This window comes from Chinchilla lanigera, unplaced genomic scaffold (assembly GCF_000276665.1).
Source record: "Chinchilla lanigera isolate Chin_1 unplaced genomic scaffold, ChiLan1.0 scaffold00065, whole genome shotgun sequence".
In the NCBI taxonomy this organism is placed as follows: Eukaryota; Metazoa; Chordata; class Mammalia; order Rodentia; family Chinchillidae; genus Chinchilla; species Chinchilla lanigera.
Genome location: NW_004955466.1, coordinates 8,254,314 through 8,272,289, shown reverse-complemented (window position 1 = coordinate 8,272,289; position 17,976 = coordinate 8,254,314). Strand labels below are relative to the sequence as shown.

Below are 17,976 nucleotides of genomic sequence, written 5' to 3'. Positions count from 1 at the left end.
GTTCTTCCTATCCACGAACAAGGAATATTTTTCCATTTATTGAAATCTTGAGAAGGAATTATTTTTAAAATAAAAAACAAGAAAACTCTGTACCTCTCCCAGATCATTTCCCCCCAGTCCTTTCCTACTGAAATGGTTCTGTACCAGTTGCTTTGGGAAAGGGATGTCACAGCCCGGGCTGTGGACACTCCTCTCACCTGGTTTGTGAGGGTGCTGGAAGTAAAGGGAAAAAAGTGACTTTCACAAGCCATCAGTGACACGCCAGGTTGACCTGAGATCTGAGGCATCTGGACAGGTCTAAGAGACCACGTCCATGGTGCACACTGGAGCACGGGACCCTTACAAAGCTCATGGTCTGTTCTGGGAATGAGGCCAGTTATAACCAGGCAATGGGATTTCAGGGATTTGAGGTCTTAACTTTGAGTCCCAAGATCTTTAAGGAAGCATGACAGTTTTCCAAGATGTTCTGAATCTTGGAAAAAGAAAAAATAATTTGGGCGATATTTAACTTTCAAACTTTCTCACACATTAAGTGTAGTTAGATTCATTACACATTTTTCTGTTTTCTTTTTCCTTTCTTTTAATATATAGCCACTCACCAGAGAGACCGAATCTTCAAACATTTTACCAGGAAGCGCCAAAGGGCTATGCGAAGGCGAGTCCACCAGATCAATGGACACAAGTTCATGGCCACGTACCTGAGGCAGCCCACCTACTGCTCCCACTGCAGGGAGTTTATCTGGTAAGAGACCCTTGGCTCCCTCTCCTGAGAGCCGGCTTCCTTTGGTTATGTGTGATAATCATCACAAAAGCATAGCATGATTATCAAGAGTCATTTTTAGGAACCAAGCTTTGTGTCTTCTTACAAATATGTGGATCTGGGAATTTTAATTCCCACCAACCCAACAACAGTCCCTGATTAATTTCTATATCCAAGTTTTAGATAATATTGCTTTTTCTTCAAGTCATGAACTTTCAAAAAGCATAAATCAGAGAAGTAAATTAGTCAATAAGGAGATAATTAGTAAATTAGGAAATCAGTCTGGGAGAAAGAAAAATCAGAAGTATTGCTTTTAAGAAGGCATTAATCATGTGATAAGTTATGAAAATTAGTTGTTACGAGAAAACTTAAGTACCCAGTACCTTCAGCCTAGAAGGTTATAGCTGTCAGTGGTTCTATACTGTATATAGAATAATTTAAATTAATCTATAATTTAATCCCTGGCCATTAGGAACTAACACAGTTGAGAAGTTACCTAGAAATTTGGATCAGTGTCTTACAATACGTAAAACTGAATGTTAGTTTTAGTGTCAAACCTATGGTTGACTTTACTTACAAACAATAGTTATTGTCCATTAGAGGCAGTATTAAGCATATTTTAGAAAGAGAATACATACCACCTTACACGCACATGCATGCACACACACAGCCATCTCAGAAGGGGAGACAGTGCAGGTCCATGAAGAGATCTGTGCTCCTGTTACATACTTTAAGCACGTTGTTTAAGGAAAGTAGAGTGCTTAGCTTGGAGTTACTTCTGAATATCGATCAACTTGTACTTCATTTTTTTGTGATTACTTTGGGTTTCTCCCCTTTAGTTACTAGTATTTCTGGCATTTTTAGCAAGAATAGAATCTTAAGGCCCTAAATGGACTATTGATACAAAGCATATGTGTGCTATATTATTCATAGTCTTCAGAAAAAAATTCCTCTTCCATTGTCTGAGAAAACGACCGCCTCTGGCATCTTGGGGCCTTGTCCCCTCTTGAGGGCCGTCTCTTCTCTCTAGCTTGCCACAGTCCCACCCCTCTCCTTCCAGTTTGCTTGTCCTGAGGGCTGCTGCCCTATTCCCTTTTACTTTGCATCTCGCCATTCTGTCTCCTTTTTGGGGTGTGACCTCCCAGGCTCCTGAAGGGGAATTACGCTGCCAACCTCTGACCTCGACACATTCTTGATAGAAACTTATTTTCTAATTTCTTTCAATTTTTTTCATCAAGGAAACATTAATTCCCTCTGACATGAATGCACACGCACATGGGCATGCACACGCACACCCACAAGCACACACACACCTGTGCGCACACACACATGCACACACAGTTGCCCCTCCACTTAAAATATTGATGTACGCCTTATGAGTATTCAGCCTCATCAACCTCATCCCCTGCGGGATGTGAATTTAAATTCTGTAGCCCGCTGGAGTCTTCTCATTTGCAAAACAGAGACAGCAAGTTTATTTTATTGGTGTAGTAAACTTTTAGAGAGCACTTAGGGTTCAAAGCACTTCTGAGCATTGTATCAACTCATTCTGTGTTTGATAACCCTACGAAGTAGGAGCTGTTACCATTATTCCCTTTTAGAGATGAGAAAACTGTGGCTTGAAGAAGTTACGATTTTGGCCCAGGTTATACCATTTGGCTTCAGCGTCTTCTTGTAACCATGTGTGCTCCCTCTTTTGGCTTTCTGTGAGCTAAGACATGTAGCAGCCACTTGACCAGGTGTCTGGTACAACCTACAAGCTTAGTCTAAACATGTGGTGTTTGTTAAAGAGCAGGAGAATAACATCACCGTCACCCACAGAATATATTAGGGAGCAGCAGAAATCAAAGCAGTGGGCAGGGAAGACACCTCATTGGCCGGCATTTCTGCCCGGTTGTGGGCCTCAGCAGTGATGTGGGGCACAGGGATGGGGGCCGCGGGGCGCCCATCAGCGTACTCTGTATGTGCGTGTGCACATGGGAGCCACGTGCAGGTAGGGCCTCTTTCATTGGGGACTCGGGGGATTGCCACTGATGCAGGCAGAAAGGCGATGATTGTTACTCACCCTTTTACATCACCTGGAGCATTTGAATCCATTAGATGGCATTCTTGTGTCTCTGGTAACAAAACAGGCTTCAAAAGGCACACGTCGTTGCCTCCTCCCTGAAATTACGTTTTTCATAAAGGACCAGGGGAATGAAGATTCTTTGTTTAAGAACTGTAATCATAAGAGGTTATTGCTGAAATACTTGACTGATGGCAATTTTTTTTCTCTATTGTTTTGAACAGGGGAGTCTTTGGGAAACAGGGTTATCAATGCCAAGGTAAGAAAACGTTTTTAAAACCATGTTTAATCTTGTTCTTATGTTAAACAGATAATTATACCCAGGGAAAACAGGAAATGTTCCATTAATATTGTGATAAATAATTGTCTGTAGGTCAAAGAGACCCTCCCATGTAATTATAAATCTTTAGTTTTGGTAAGTCTTGGCTATATTTTAGACAGTGTAGAGGAGGTGATTATATTTCTAAAGCCAGAATACCTAGTAAAGTTTCAGTGTCTAAAGTCTTGTCTTCTCAGTAACATGAAAGTGGTGCCGTGTCGTGAGCATAGCCTTGCATCTGAGACATATTTTTGTTTTTCACTTTGTATTGTCAAGAGGTGTGAAACAGCACGGTTCTGTTTTGACTTTACCTCCTTAGAGAATATAAACTATTATTCAAAATTTTTAAAGATTTTCCTATTTCAAAAAATCTCAGAACTGTTCAGAGTAAAGCAGTTAATGATCTTGTAGGTTTAAATGTGTTTTGATTTTGACAGTTGTAAGACAAAACCAGTTTTTAGTATTCCAGCACCACTGGATTACACCAATGTGTAATCAATACAACAGTAATAACTGACTTATATGGTGTTAATTCAGTCTTCAGTGAGAAGACAGGTGTGAGCCAGGTCAGTACTGCTCTGTAGCCTAGGCCTCCCTAGCACCAGGGACATGCCTCATAGTGACCTACTCATCTTACACGTACCAGCAAAAGTTGAGACACTCTGGACAGACAGCATTACAGTTCCGAGATTAAAATATATGGTTTAGAATATATCTCTTTAGTTTCTTTTCCTCTTTAGCTTATAGTGCTGGGATGTTTGATGTTCTGATATTAAGAGGCCCACAGGTGCTTAAAGATCAGGCAAGAGCATAAATCAGGAGACCTGAGGATACCTTTCTTCACATCTTGCTGAGGGAGAGCAAACCAAATGCCTAGTGGGAAAGAGGTATACTCCGTGAACACTGATCAAAAGCAAGCCAGAGCAGGTATTCCAGACAAAGCAGAATTCAGAGCAAGGAAAATTTTCGGGGATACGAAGAAAGACATTATGTACTAATAACTGGGTCATAACATTGCTTAACATATATATGTGTCTAACAATAGGCATCAAAATATGTGAGACAAAAATAGAGCTATAAGGAGAAATAGACAAGTCTACTATTACAGTGAAGGCTTAAATCTCCCAGTAATTGATAGACTCAGCGGGCAGAAGGTTGACCTAAAAGGCACTATCATAGTTTGATCAAATTGACATTTGTGGAACACAGCATCTGACAAGCGGATGATGTGTTCTTCTCAAGTTCACCAGGAACATTTACCAACAGAAGGCACTTTCTGTGCCATAAAACCACTCTAACATGTAAAAGAACAGAAATCATACAAAACATCTTCTCCCATCACCGTGGAGTTTAATTAGAAATCAGTAAGAGGAAGAGCGCTGGAAACCCCCAAAGTATTTGGACATTGAACAAATAACACGAGTCACAGGCAGAAGAGGACATTAAAAACATCTCTTGAACCCAATGAACCAACAAAAAACCAAATGCCTCAAAAAAGAAGTTTTTTCCATGTGAAGGTGGCTTTGAGATCCCCTTGTGTAAAAGATCTGTTCTGTGGGCTCTTGCAGTGTGGTTGTCCTGAGAATTGAATGTGGTCAAAGCTCGATCTTTCCTAAGGAACAGTGCTGTTCGCTCATATGTCACCTGCCCTTAAGTGCTTAATCCTTAGACCTTCTGTGTCTTGAGAGATCCTACCTGATACGCATTTTCATACTGCTTCATTGTATATGTTCATGTTTTAATGACAAGCTCAAGTCCATCTGTACTATGTCAGTTATCAGGATGGAAGTGAGGAAAAATATATTACTTGAAAAGTTCTGAGTATTCAGACAATTGACTAAGCCATGCAGCAAACATTTATCATATGCCTGCTCTGTCTGAGGCGTCCTGCTGAGAAGTCAGGGAGGTTCAAAGTGACAGTGCAAGCCTGGCATGGTGGCACATGCCTGCAATTCCAGCACTCGGGAGGCTGAGAGAGCCTGAGGCAGGAGAATCGTTATGAGTTCGAGACCAGCCTGGGCTACAAAGTGAGCTCAAGGCCAATCTGAACTACATAGCAAGACCCTTGTCTCAAAAAAAGACAAAGTGACAGTGCAGGTTAAGGCCGGAGCAGGCTCAGAGGTGGGAGTGATGGTTTGAGGAGAAGGCCTCATGTGGGATATTTTTGTAGAAGAAATACCTTTCGAGTTGTATCTTGTCATAAACTTAAGATTATGTCCTAGGCCTAGAGAAGCACTTTAATAGTGTGTAGGAAAGGGTGAAGAATCAGTTAGTTTAGTTTTGACTGGAACAAGTGGAAGAATCAGTTGGAAGAATCAGTTAGTTTAGTTTTGACTGGAACAAGTGGATCCCATGGGTAGCTTGGGATAGCCCCTGGGAAGCCTGAAACTTGGCCGAGGGATTTGAATGCTATTGATTCCAGTGAGATGCCACTGGAAGTGTTCACTCATGGGGCAGAAGTGACCATGATCATACTGTGGGCAGAGTCACCTGGAGGTCAGTACAGGTTGGAGCGAGGTCTGGGAAGAGGAAGTAACCTCAGGACTAGATGAGGGGTCGTTTGTGCATGGGCAAAGGAACCAGGACAGATGGGCGTGCTGGCTGCCATCGCGTGGGCCAGACTGGCGGTCAGGCTGCAGTGGCATGGGGACAGCCCTTGTTGATGCTGCGCTGTGAGTTTAGGTAAACGTGTAATTGCTGGATTTAATTTCCTAGTGTGCACCTGTGTCGTCCATAAACGCTGCCATCATCTAATTGTTACGGCTTGCACTTGCCAGAACAATATTAACAAAGTGGATTCAAAGGTAAGCGGATATTGGTTTGCTATTAAGCACCGACTGTGTGCCTGCGTGTGTGTGCGCACACGTGTGTATATGCACGGGCATGTACTCGCTTTTCTCCCCCTCCCTCCTCCCTCCCTTTCTCCTTCTTTTCCTTCCCTCCCCCGCTTCCAGCCCACATCCTTGAAGCCCATGTGGTATTAGAATGGAAATTTTTCTCGTTTTTTGCATCATAGCGTTTAACATTTCTGCTCTTGTCTAGTATGGCCTTGGCTTGTGAATGTCCCCTTGGTGACCAGCTGGGCATAAACTCCATGGACCAGTTCTACTAATGTGGAGATGACACTGATGGAGTGCGATGTCTGAGCACTGGACTGTCGATGCTAAACCCACGGTCTCTCAGTGCCTCAGTCTGGAAATAGGATCCATGCTTTCCTCAGGAATATTGGCAGAGATTTTAAATGAAATAGAGTTGACGAGTTTGTTGTTAACTCTAAGTTACGCTTTCTAAGTAAAGGCCATGGCTCCCTCCCGCCTCTTAAGAAATTCTGGGGAGGATACACAACTCTGCATAAAAGCTGGCACTTCACTTTGCCCACCCTCGTTGCATTTGTGCGGATGGGCACAGGTTTTAAGTTCTGGAGGGAGAACGCAGATGAGTGAGTGCCGGTGACACTCAGCAGTAGATCTGCAGATGCTTTTGAAAGTCTGACTGTGAACTCAGTGATTGTTCACAGAGTGAATGTACAGAGAGGTCTGCAGCGTAGCTTTTTTGAAAAAGAGACCAGCACAGTCTCAAGACGAGTAACGATCACCCCACTCCCTGTCGTGGATGGAGCTACTGTAATTGCTTCAAATTGTGAGGCAGAGGGTAGAGCACGTGGCTGGTGTCATCACTTGCTGGAAACAGGGTGTGCAGTTACACCAAGGCCTTGGGGTTCGTATCGTCAGAACAGAAGTGCCAGGCAAAGGCAGGAGAGGCGGAGTAAGACAGCAGCCTTCACGGTCACTTTGGGATGACTTCCTCCTGTTCCTGTGTGCTCTGAGTGCCTTCTTCTGTTTCTCTCTGAAACACAGCGTGAGTGTGTAACAGACCCATTTAATTTGCTGTCAAAGGTTCTAGGAAGTAAGTGTGAATATGAGGGACTCGGCAGGGAGAGAGCTGTGGCCCAAATGTGAGAGATGAAATGAAAGTCTTCATTTCTGTTTCTCTCCTCCAGCGAGCTAATGTGCACCCCTCCTTTCTGTCACGTCTTGTTCAGTCGGAAACGTGTGCAGTCCGGCTGGTGAGACCTGAGAAACTCACTGGAGCTGCATGCAGTAAAGTAATACGTCCAGCTCAAGTGTCACGGTCACACTTTGCCTTTGGTGGCTCCTATTACAGTTTTTATCAAGGGTATCGATAGGAAATTTTAGCTCTTGTGCTTTTGTGTTTTGTTTTGTTTTTTTTTACTTTTCCAGAATGCTGAACAGAGGTTTGGAATCAACATCCCGCACAAGTTCAGCATCCACAACTACAAAGTGCCAACGTTCTGCGATCACTGCGGCTCCCTGCTCTGGGGGATAATGCGGCAAGGACTTCAGTGTAAAAGTGAGGTGCTGGGTACTTGCTTCTTTACGGGAACACCATGCCACAAGTTTGTGGAATTCTGTAGGCTCAGAATCTGAGCTAGGACAGATAGTTGAAGGTGTATTGTAAGAGCTTCTTTGTAGTTTTATTTATTTATTTATTTATTTATTTGTACCAGAAATCGAACTCAGGACCTTGCGCTTGCCAGGCAGGCGCTTGTACCGCTGAGCTATATCCCCGGCCCCCATCTTTGTAGTTTTGTATTTATATATCCCTTATCAGGCATATAAAGAGGACCACATCTGATCCCCAGTTAACCACTGAACGTAAAGCCACATGTTAAATTCTGTGATCGAGTTAGCCAGATAACACCTGTTCGTCGCCAAGTGCAGATGAGGCATTGTGTTACTTTAGGTATTTGAAAGAAGAAAATGGGATGTTGACCAGAGAAGGCAGAGGTGACACGGCCGAAAGAGAAGGTTGGGTTATGAGTAAGGACTGGTGGGAGGTTTCAGGTCTGGTGCCTTGGTCAGGAACAGGTATGAAGTGAGGTGTCAGAGCACAGTGGGGCCGCCCTGGGCCCTCCCCAGGAGTCCTGTGGTGGAGGTTGGAGGCAGGAGGGGAGAAGAGAGCAGTGACACTTTGGCCCTGGACTCGCGGCTCCCTGACTGCCTGGTGCTCTCCAGAGTTGTGCCTTAGTGGCGAGGGCTGAGCCCCAACTGTTAGGCGTCGGGTTGCTGTGGGCCTCGAGTTGTTTCCACTGAGAAGTGCACCTGAAGCCTGATGAGACGTGTGAGTCACTGGTGAGAAGAGAGGGGAGGTGGGTCGGCGTGTGTGCAGGAAGCCACCTTCCCTCGAGCGCCTGGACTTCCGCAGCCTGCTGCTGTCAGGAAAACCCACTTGTCTGTCAGAACAGCAAATTTCTTCTCTTGCTGGAACACTACGTATTGTTTCTTTTTTCCTACAACTGGAACAGCAGCCAGCCGTGTGTAGCCTGTAGGGCTTTTGGTTCAGGGGGTAGCTGATGCTAACAGGATGGTCTCGCCTCATGTGGGTTCCCACCCCGAAAGGCGCTTTGTGCTTTTGTGCGGTTGTGGGAGTGCGGAGCTGTGCGGTTCTTGTCCCTCCTGAAGGCCCGAGGCTAGCTAGCAACCTGGGTGATGTTCACTTTGGTTGCCGTGTGGTGGTTTTGGGAGGCCAGTGCCAGCTTGTGTGTGTTTCTGCCAGTCTTTCTGAGAGGTGGATTTCCTGTGAAGCTGACTAAGCTGAAGCTTTGGGACCCCTCTCCCCTTGGTTTGCTATTTTTTTTTCTTAAAGAAGGGTTCCTAAATTCCACACATTCAAGCCCCATAAAAGCTAGGTCTTTTATGTGTGTGCTTCCAAAGATGGATGGACTCCATAAAACAAGAATTTGTTGCTCTAGTTCTGCCTCCCACCAGCAGGGCCCACATCAGGAATCTGCATCAGGATTTGTTTCTGCTGATTAAACCTTGGTGCCTTCATGATCCTAAGCCGCTTCCTGAGCACGCGGAGCTTCACTTGCTTTGCTGACTTCTGACTGCCATTTACCCAGGCCCTCAAACATTTAAAAGTTGCATTTTCTTCCCCCGTGAAACAGAACCACAGGCTGCAAACACTGAGAACCACAGCCCGCAGGATGCCTGTCTGCTCTGAGGGCCACCCAACCACAACAGTACTCAGAAAGAAAGCTCTCCAGAACAACATTTCCATCCTGTGTGAACCGTGATCATTCTGTGGCATTTAGACTGCTGGCTTTTACTTCACTATTGAGAGAAAAAGAATAGTCAGTTGACAGGAGTCTTTGTTATTTAATTGGCTGAATTGTCACTGTGATGAACATTTTAATCTTTATATTGGATCATGCTGTGGAGTTGGCAGTGACAGCTACAAGTGATTTAGATGAATGCATTTCATCAAGTCATGATGGAAAAAATGTACTTGAAATCTGTGAGTCTTTAGTGTGCCAGGATTTCTGCTTCTGCACAAAGCAGAAATATGAGGGTGGTCAAAATCTATGGCAAATGATTATATACAATTTATTATAATGGAAAACACCATTTATCACCCTCAGATACGTCTCCTCTGTTTAAATACACGCTTCCCATTGTTCTTGCCACTTTGGGAAGCAGTTCTGGAAGTCTTCTCTCATGAGTGTCTTTACAAGGTGTGACCAGAACTATATGAATGCTCCTGCTGAATGTCATCCAATGGAAGGGCGGTTCATAAAACTTCACAGTATGTCATCGGCCACCTTGTTCACGGGATCTGGGCCCATGTGTCTTCCAGCTCTTTCCCAAAGTTAAATGACTGTGAAAGGTAAACATTTTGAGTTGATTCAGGATATTAAGGCAGCCAGACCAGTGCAACAGAGACACTCACAGAAAATGACTTGTGGAACTATTTCAGAAAGTGGCAGGAACAACAGGATAAGTGTGTGGAAAGGGAGGGAGAGTATTTCTAGGGAGATTAGTAGCATTGTGTCTTTCACTGTAATAATTTTTTAAAAAATTTAAACGCTGTACCTTTGATCATATTCCATAGATAAAATGTAAGGAATTGTTACAAGCGTGAGTTTAACTTTGTGAGATGATACTGTTCAGCCTGTATAATTCCTGTGTTGTAATTTTCAGGTTATTACATTTCTCTGTTGCAGCACATGTTGACTTGGGTCTTCTCTGAATGTAGATTCTGTGTTTCTCTCCCTCCAGTTTGTAAAATGAATGTACATATTCGGTGTCAGGCCAACGTGGCCCCGAACTGTGGGGTGAATGCGGTGGAGCTGGCCAAGACCCTGGCGGGGATGGGCCTCCAGCCCGGGAACATTTCTCCGACCTCGGTGAGACTTTGCTTCTTCTCATGGATTGTAATTTAACAGTTGTGCAGTTGTGGTGAAAGGAGCTCAGGAGGCACCCCCAGCATTTCTAATACCAGCAAAGACAGTAATGCCAGGAAGCGGGAGGAAGACTTGTTTCCTTTTTCTTTTTCATTGTATTTTTTAATTGGCTTCCTGTCAGTATAATCTGGTGGAAAGCTTGGCGCCCAGAGGCCTGGGCTGTGCCCTCAGCTGAGGATTGGGCAGGACGGTTGACCAGGAGCCACAGAGCTCAGTGTTCTCATCCCAGCAAGGTTGAACTCGAAGACCTCCCTGGAATCTGGCAGTTCTGCAGTTTTTGTTTATGGGTAGTGAATTTATCTCTCGCCTTCAGCAGGGGATAGGAGTTCCTTCCTCTGGGCTCCCGGGAGTGGGTGGAGTTAGGTCATTTGGCCAGGACATATTTTGTCATGCAGTCTCCTGAGTGATCTCCACCTGGTGTCGGTCAGGGCCTCAGTGGCTCTGCAGGCCGGCTCTCGTGGCTGCGTCCTGACCAGCAACTGCCGCGTGCTGGGAGCAGCCGTGCTGCGTGGCTGTGTGGTCTGGAAGGTGTCCTTGGATACCTGCTGTGGGAGGATTGGAGGCTGAGCTGGGCACATAGGAGAAAGGGAAGTGCAGCCACTGGGAGGCTCTTCGTAACTTAGCAAGTACAGCACTACCCACTTCATGTCCTTTTTACTGAAACGCTCCTACTTAGTAGACCAGGAACTTGTACTGAGAGCGTGTTTCTTGATTCCATGCAGGCATGGGAAAAGTCTAGGTCATCTGTGTTAGGGGTAGGCAGGGAAGGTGCTTAAGTGGTGAGAGGGATTCTTATGGATGGGACAGTTGTTCTTGAAAAGGGAGATTAGGATTTCAGCCTGAGCCCAGGCTTCCATAGCAGGGTGGGAACAGGTGGTCGGGAATAGCCATGCCGCCATCATTTGAAGCAGTGATCTTTCATGTTACGATATTTAAGAGCAGGAAAACCAAAATTACCTCTTATTTCACGTTGCAACATTACAAAGAGGGAATCTGAATCTAATAAAAAAAGAAGAATTTGTTAAAGAAAAAGATTGATAAACATTGCTTTACAATTTTCTAACTACTGCTACTCTACCCATGGGAAGTATGGGTGTAGAAAAAGTTTAAATTGGTATAATTTTTTATCTTGAAAAAAATGGTAATAAGATTCAGAGGCGGAACTATTAAAACCACTGGATTAAGCTGGATGTGGTGGTGCACACCTGTAATCCCAGCACTCGGGGGGCTGAGGCAGGAGGATCTTGGTAAGTTCAAGGCCAGCCTGGGCTACGTAGCAAGACCCTGTCTCAAAAAAAAAAAAAAAGAACACTAGATTTTTAGGATGATTTGTTTTATATCTTGCCATCACTATACTAGGGGTTTAAGTAAGTAACATCCTTGAAGTTTCAGGGGCCAGGGGCGGTTGCTACAAGTTGGTTTGTTGCTAAAATTGCTTAGAAGTTGGCCCAGATGAGCTTTTTTAAAAAAATTCCAGGACATTAGATTTTTGATCTGTTACCTGGTGGCAGCTTGTATGGTAAATGTCCACAGGTGGGCACCTGCAGAAGCAGCCCCCTTGCTGTGAAGGCGCAGGGGACCCGGAGCCGTGGGTGCACTGATGGTGCTGGTGAGGATGTGGAGTCGCCCCCTCTGCAGGGGACATGTTGGCTGTGCATCCGATGCCTCCAGAGTTAACACTGGGGCCCAGAGAATTCCATCTCCAAAAAGTTACCTTAGGGAAACAGACGAGGGTTACATGATGACAGCATTAGTGCCAGATACCAGTCTAAGCGGCTTACATGCATTATGTCCGTTTTTTCCTCATGATAACTCATGTGGCAGATGCGGGAACTGCCCCTCGCCCCTGTCACAAGGCGAGACCGAGGCAGGGTAAGGCACACCCGCTGGAGGTCAAGGCTGGGTTGCAGAGCAATCATGTGAATCCAGGGCAGCTTCCTTCACAGCCCAAACTCACCGTTACCCTGTTGTGAAGGTTTACCTGCAGGTATGCTCACAGCGGTGGTGTAAATAGGGTGAAAACAGCCATTGACCAGCACTTCCCATAGCAAGGGATTAATATGCATATGGAACCCACTGAAACTTCTGTACCGGGGCTGGGAGTGTAGCTCAGTGATAGAGCTCTTGCACAGCATATTCCAGCCTCAGCCCCCCACCCACATACACACAGAACAAAATCCTCGCGTTCTCAAAGATATCTAAAGATAGGAAAAATATAGATGACTAATTTTTAGATTAAAGTGTATATTATAAAGCATTAATGTATTTTTAAAAAATTAAGTGTAAACGCATATATCTCTGTGTGTTACTAATATATACATGTTGATGTATATGTAGCTAAGAGGCTGGCAGAAGTTTAGGTATATAAAAATTTATCCCTCATGCTTTCGGTAATTTTTCCAATTTTTGATTGAATTTTTATTTCTTACATAATTTAAATTTTGTAGAAAGAGCACTGCTTCTTCCATCTCCTGTTTCTGAACCGTGCTTGATTTTCTGAGTAAACTGGAAAACTGCTTTTGCATGAAATGCACACTAGGGGGCGCTCCTAGAACCGGCTTCTCTGTGGGAAACCACTGCAAAAGAAATCAGAGGGACCAAACTAACGCGCCGTTTCCTTACTCTTCCCTTTCAGCTCTGAATCCTTAGCCTAGATGTATTTTACGATGCTCTTTTTTCCACCAAACAGCAGGAACAGACCAGGAGCTGATGCTGAGGCAGCTTTGGGTTGTACAACCCGATGGTCTGCAAGCTGAATTGACCTTTGGGGTTGAGGCTGCCCGCTTCGGAGGTCCCCTCCCCGCCCATGCTGCGCTGTCTCACTGCCATGCCTGATTCAACGTATTTCTCCTCCTCTGCAGAAACTCGTTTCCAGATCGACCCTAAGGCGACAGGGAAAGGAGGGCAGCAAAGAAGGAAATGGGGTCGGGATGAATTCTTCCAGCAGACTCGGCATTGACGACTTTGAGTTCATCCGAGTGTTAGGCAAGGGGAGTTTTGGGAAGGTGAGTCTTGGCTGTAGCCATCCGGTTGCACCAAGCTTTGGGGTGTGTGTGCGCGCGTGTGTGCGTGCGTGTGTGTGCGCGTGTGTGCGCGCATGTCCACGTTTCTCACGTGTGCCCTCGGCCTAGGAACCCCAGAGAGGCTCCTCTCAGGCTCTCTCCTTGTCTCGTCCCAGGTGATGCTCGCAAGGATAAAAGAAACGGGCGAGCTCTACGCTGTGAAGGTGCTGAAGAAGGACGTGATCCTGCAGGACGACGACGTGGAGTGCACCATGACGGAGAAGAGGATCCTGGCCCTGGCCCGCAACCACCCCTTCCTCACCCAGTTGTTCTGCTGCTTTCAGACGCCGGTAAGCGAGACTCAGTCACAGCCCCTGCGGCCGTCTTTATCACTGAGCTATGATAAGGCGCTGAGGATTTCATAAAGCTGAGTATCGGAGAATTTTTTGGACTGTGCGCTCCCAAGGTCGGCCCATAGGGGGTGATGGGCCTGTGAAAGACTGTAAACTAGAGAATTTACCCCTTCTTCCACCGTGCTGTCCCGTGGAAGAATCACCGCCAGGTTGTGAGGCCCAGGAATGAAAAGGTCTTGCACCTAAGTCTGCTCTGGCAGAATGATGGTCACAGAAGTCAAGGAATAGAGTAAGTGTCATGGGCCAGTTGTCTTGGTGAATTTGGCCGTGATTGTGCTTCTGAAGTTTGGACTATGTTGGACCTGGGCACAAGAGCACAGAAGAAGGGTCTGAGAGGACTTAGAAAGGGCACCTTGATGGCTGTGTCCCAAGACACTGCTCCCGGCCGCAAACAAAAACCTTCTGCCTGGTAGCGTAGGCTGATCTTGGGACTGTACGTGTTGACCTATGATGGTAAGAGCCGCTATACGAGCAGTTAGAAATGCGTTTGGCTGCAGATAGTGGCGTAAACAGGGTGGGCTTAGCTTTTTAGTACCAACTTTGTTCTTGTTATTTCACACAGTAAAGTTAGGAGGGGACAAGGCTGGGACTGGATTTGTAGCCCAGTGCCACTAGACATGTCAGTCTCTTGGGTCTCAGGGCATTTCCTGTACCTCTGGATATCGTACTTTCACATGGCGGCATTGAAAGCACCAAGCACAGACCAGCGGGCAAAGGGTTTGCCTAGACTTAGATCAGCTTCTCTTAGCAGTAAGGAGGCTGGAAGGGCAAATACCTAGCCAAGACCAGCTGTGCCAGGACTGGTTTACAACAGGCCCGGTCCATCCTTGGGCAGGGCACGGTACTGCCTGTTTAGGATTGGCCTCTGAGTTGGGCTCTGTTACCTCAGGAGAGAGAAAATGCCCCTTGAGAAGGCACCGCAATTGCAGCGGGTATGTCAGGGTTTCCTTGCATGGAAAGGACTCTGGACGAGGGAATTCTCTGCGTGTGCCTGGGCTGTGATTCCATCAAGGAAGTAGGAACACTGCGGAGTGAGAGCAGATCCTACCGGGGAGAGAAGCTGTGGCACATTTCTAGGGAAAGTAGCAGCTATGCTGGAAAGAGAACACGAGCTAGAATTAGCTGGGCAAAGAGTGAAAAGGTGAACGTGCCGTGTCGGGGAAGTAGCTGGGTGGCACACTGGATATGAATAAAACCTCAGTGCTGTCTTCCAATGATGGTATGAGAATCACCCAGATACCCACCCATATCCTTTCTCTGAAAAAAGCAGTTGTTACTGGTCTCACATGTAGCCTTTTAGATAAATTTTTGTACATAGAGCACATATGCATACCATATATATGCATGCATGTTTTGCTTTTCAGAACACAAATAGTAATATATTTTGACTGTGATTCTAACCCTAACTTTAAAAAAATAATAGTTAAAAAAAACCCAAAAACATAGTATATTTTGAAGATTTGGATTTTTGCACAGCTAGCTGACTCATTTTAATGGTTGCATAGCATTCCTTCTAAAGAGCATGTCGACAGTTTATTTTACCTGTTCTCTTGCTGTATGTTCGTGCACCGGATCTTTCATTTCAGTCCGTGTTGCAGTGAGCCCCCTGTACTTTTATCTTTGCCTGCTTGTGCCGGTGTTTCGAGGTTATGAGAAACGGCAGTGCTTGGCCTGGGCATGTGTGTGGACATTTTTGACTCAGGGCAGTGTGTGTATGGTGGAGGACCGCTGGAGCAGCAAGGCTGGAAGCCAGAGACCAGAGGGACGTTCAAGGGGCTGCACAGCGTGGACTCCCTGCTGGGGTTGTGGCGTCCGGGGAGGTGGCCGCTGACTTCCTAGGCCTCACTGTGCACCCTGTCCTCCTGGTCTGGGCTCTGCAAGGCTATGCCCTCCTGCCCAGTGGTCCTCAGCGGCATCGATGGCCTGGAGCCCGTGGTTTCCCCCACCTCACCCTGAGTCTCTGCTTGCCATCCCTGGTCCTTGGTGCTTTTGGAGCTCCAGCTGTCCCTGTCCTCCAGACTATTTCTTCTGCTGCTTCAGTGTGTCCACACATTGCCAACACAGCTCTACCCCAGGCCCTTGAACCCTCGGTCCGGCTGTGCTCTCAGAGAGCAGTGGGGTCACAGCTGTGGGCGTGAGGACAGCTGGGAGGTGCTGCTGCTCATGGCCTGGATTCCGGGCTCCATCCTCCTGATACCACTGTGAACGCCAGGAATCAAGCAGCGGAGCTGGGTTCCTGCTCACCCTGCCTCCCCGCCAGGGCCTCCTGGGGGCCTGAGCCAAAACTTGGATGGCTTCTTAGGACCTTAGGTCAGGTCAAGTGGAATTTAATGATCTTAGTCTGGCCGTGCAGCAGTTTTTGTTCCAAGTTACTACTGATGGAGCAAATAAAGAAGTGTCTCAGATTCAACCCCAAAGGCGTTTTGCTTACAAAAGAGAAATCCCCGGGATTCTGTATAAGCAGTCAAAATTCTCACCAAGCACTAAATCATGGTGTGGTAGAAAACAAGAAATCAACCTGGACTAGTTTGGGAGCCCAGTGACTAGAATATGGAGGGCTTCATTTTCCAGGAAAATAGATACACTGTGCATTATACTACAGTTTTAGTGGCCACGCGGGATTCACCGTGTTTAGCAGCTGAAGCCTTTACTAACATGGAAGTTTTTTCCTATCGAAAGTCTGATGCTTGGCCACAAGGTGGCGGTGGTTACTACAAAATGATTTTTATCTTGCAAACAGAGAAATAAAACACAGGGAACTGCCACTGGGGATTAAAATGTGTGTATGACAGTACATGTCTCTGGAACAAAGGATAGAGGAATTCTCTCCTGCCTTAGTTTAGAGGATAAATGAAGCGATGGGAGCTAACTTAAAAGAATTAAATGGGTTTTCCTCATGGTAAAATAGAGGTGAGCAGTTTTCATTTTGCCTCCTCTCAGGCTTATATCAGACTCCACAGTGTAAAAGGCAGTTGTTCTCCATGTATCCATCTGCAGGAGACCGCCAGGTACGGGCCCTGCTCACTGTTAGAAAGTGCGCTCTGAAAGACAGCATGTGTTCGTTGCTGGGAGAAACTACAGCAGAATAGATCGTGGCTTTGGCTGCCTGGTTCCCTGGGCCAAGGCTCTCAGGGAGATGCTGGTGGGTGTGTAATGCTGACCTGCAGCAGCGTCCCTGGAGAACGTAGCAGTGAGTCCAGCGGAGGCATTGGCCTCTCTCCCCAGCTATCTGCAGGAGTCATGGTGTTGGAATGGCCCTTGTAGGCATGGGGCTTCTCTAGCACCACCTAAGCATCCCGCATTGCCCCGGTCCCCTGCAGCCTGCTGAGAGGAAACCAGCAGAGGCCCCAAGTTCTTTTCTAGCTTTTCCCCCTGCATCTAAATGGCTTGAGTCTGCCCTAAAGTTCCTTGGAGATTGACAGTGCTCATCATGAAAACGGAAGCAACAGTGCTGGGAGGGTGGTGTGAGAGGACGCAGGAGCACTTCGTTCACTGCGAAGCTCTGCTCTGAAGGGAGTCGAGCCATCAGAGTGATGACCACCTCCTTCCCCGCGTCAGCTTCCCCTGTCCTGGGGCTTCCCGGTGCCCAGCACAGACCCCATGGGGGGGGGGCAGTGGTGAGCACGCACAAAGCAGGAGTTTTGGCACCTTTGCTGTTCTTGGCAAAAAGAAAACAATGAACAACTTTCAAATACTGGAGGATGTATCAGGTTTTCTGTACAGGTTCGGAAACCCATACATTTTCCCCTAACCTTTGTCCTAATAACACATATTGCTTACAGTTGTACGGTTAGGTTGGCATCCTCAGACGTTTCTAACGGCATTGTAAGTTCTAAGATTTGTTAATAATTTGATCATTTTAAGACTCATAAAATGTTTGTGTCGTTACGTCTGTTGTTTTTATTTCTGGTAGTCCAGCGTGCAGAACAGTATGCACTATATGAACTGTCATACATACAGACGCTCCATGGTCAATGCATCATTTATTTGCTTTTTTTTTTTTTTCTTATTTATTTATTTGACTGAAATCTCCGTGATCCTTCCACTCACAGTCCTGGGTAGCTACCGTTCTACTTTTTGCTTCTACGAGCTTGATTTTTTGATTCTACTTATAGGATCATATAGTATTGGGCTTATTTGGGGATGATTATAT

The 17,976-nt window shown here is 46.1% G+C and overlaps 1 protein-coding gene across 1 annotated transcript in view; it reads left to right on the top strand.

The window, feature by feature from the left end:
* The window catches only part of Prkch (protein kinase C, eta), a gene marked incomplete at its 5' end in the record, with an annotated part of 215,124 nt that overhangs the window by 121,157 nt on the left and 75,991 nt on the right, over positions 1-17,976 (top strand). The window contains 7 exon segments of the mRNA XM_005399165.2: positions 592-742; positions 3,050-3,084; positions 5,860-5,948; positions 7,386-7,515; positions 10,224-10,351; positions 13,270-13,413; positions 13,587-13,760. Of these exon segments, the coding sequence (XP_005399222.1) occupies positions 592-742; positions 3,050-3,084; positions 5,860-5,948; positions 7,386-7,515; positions 10,224-10,351; positions 13,270-13,413; positions 13,587-13,760 (851 nt within the window).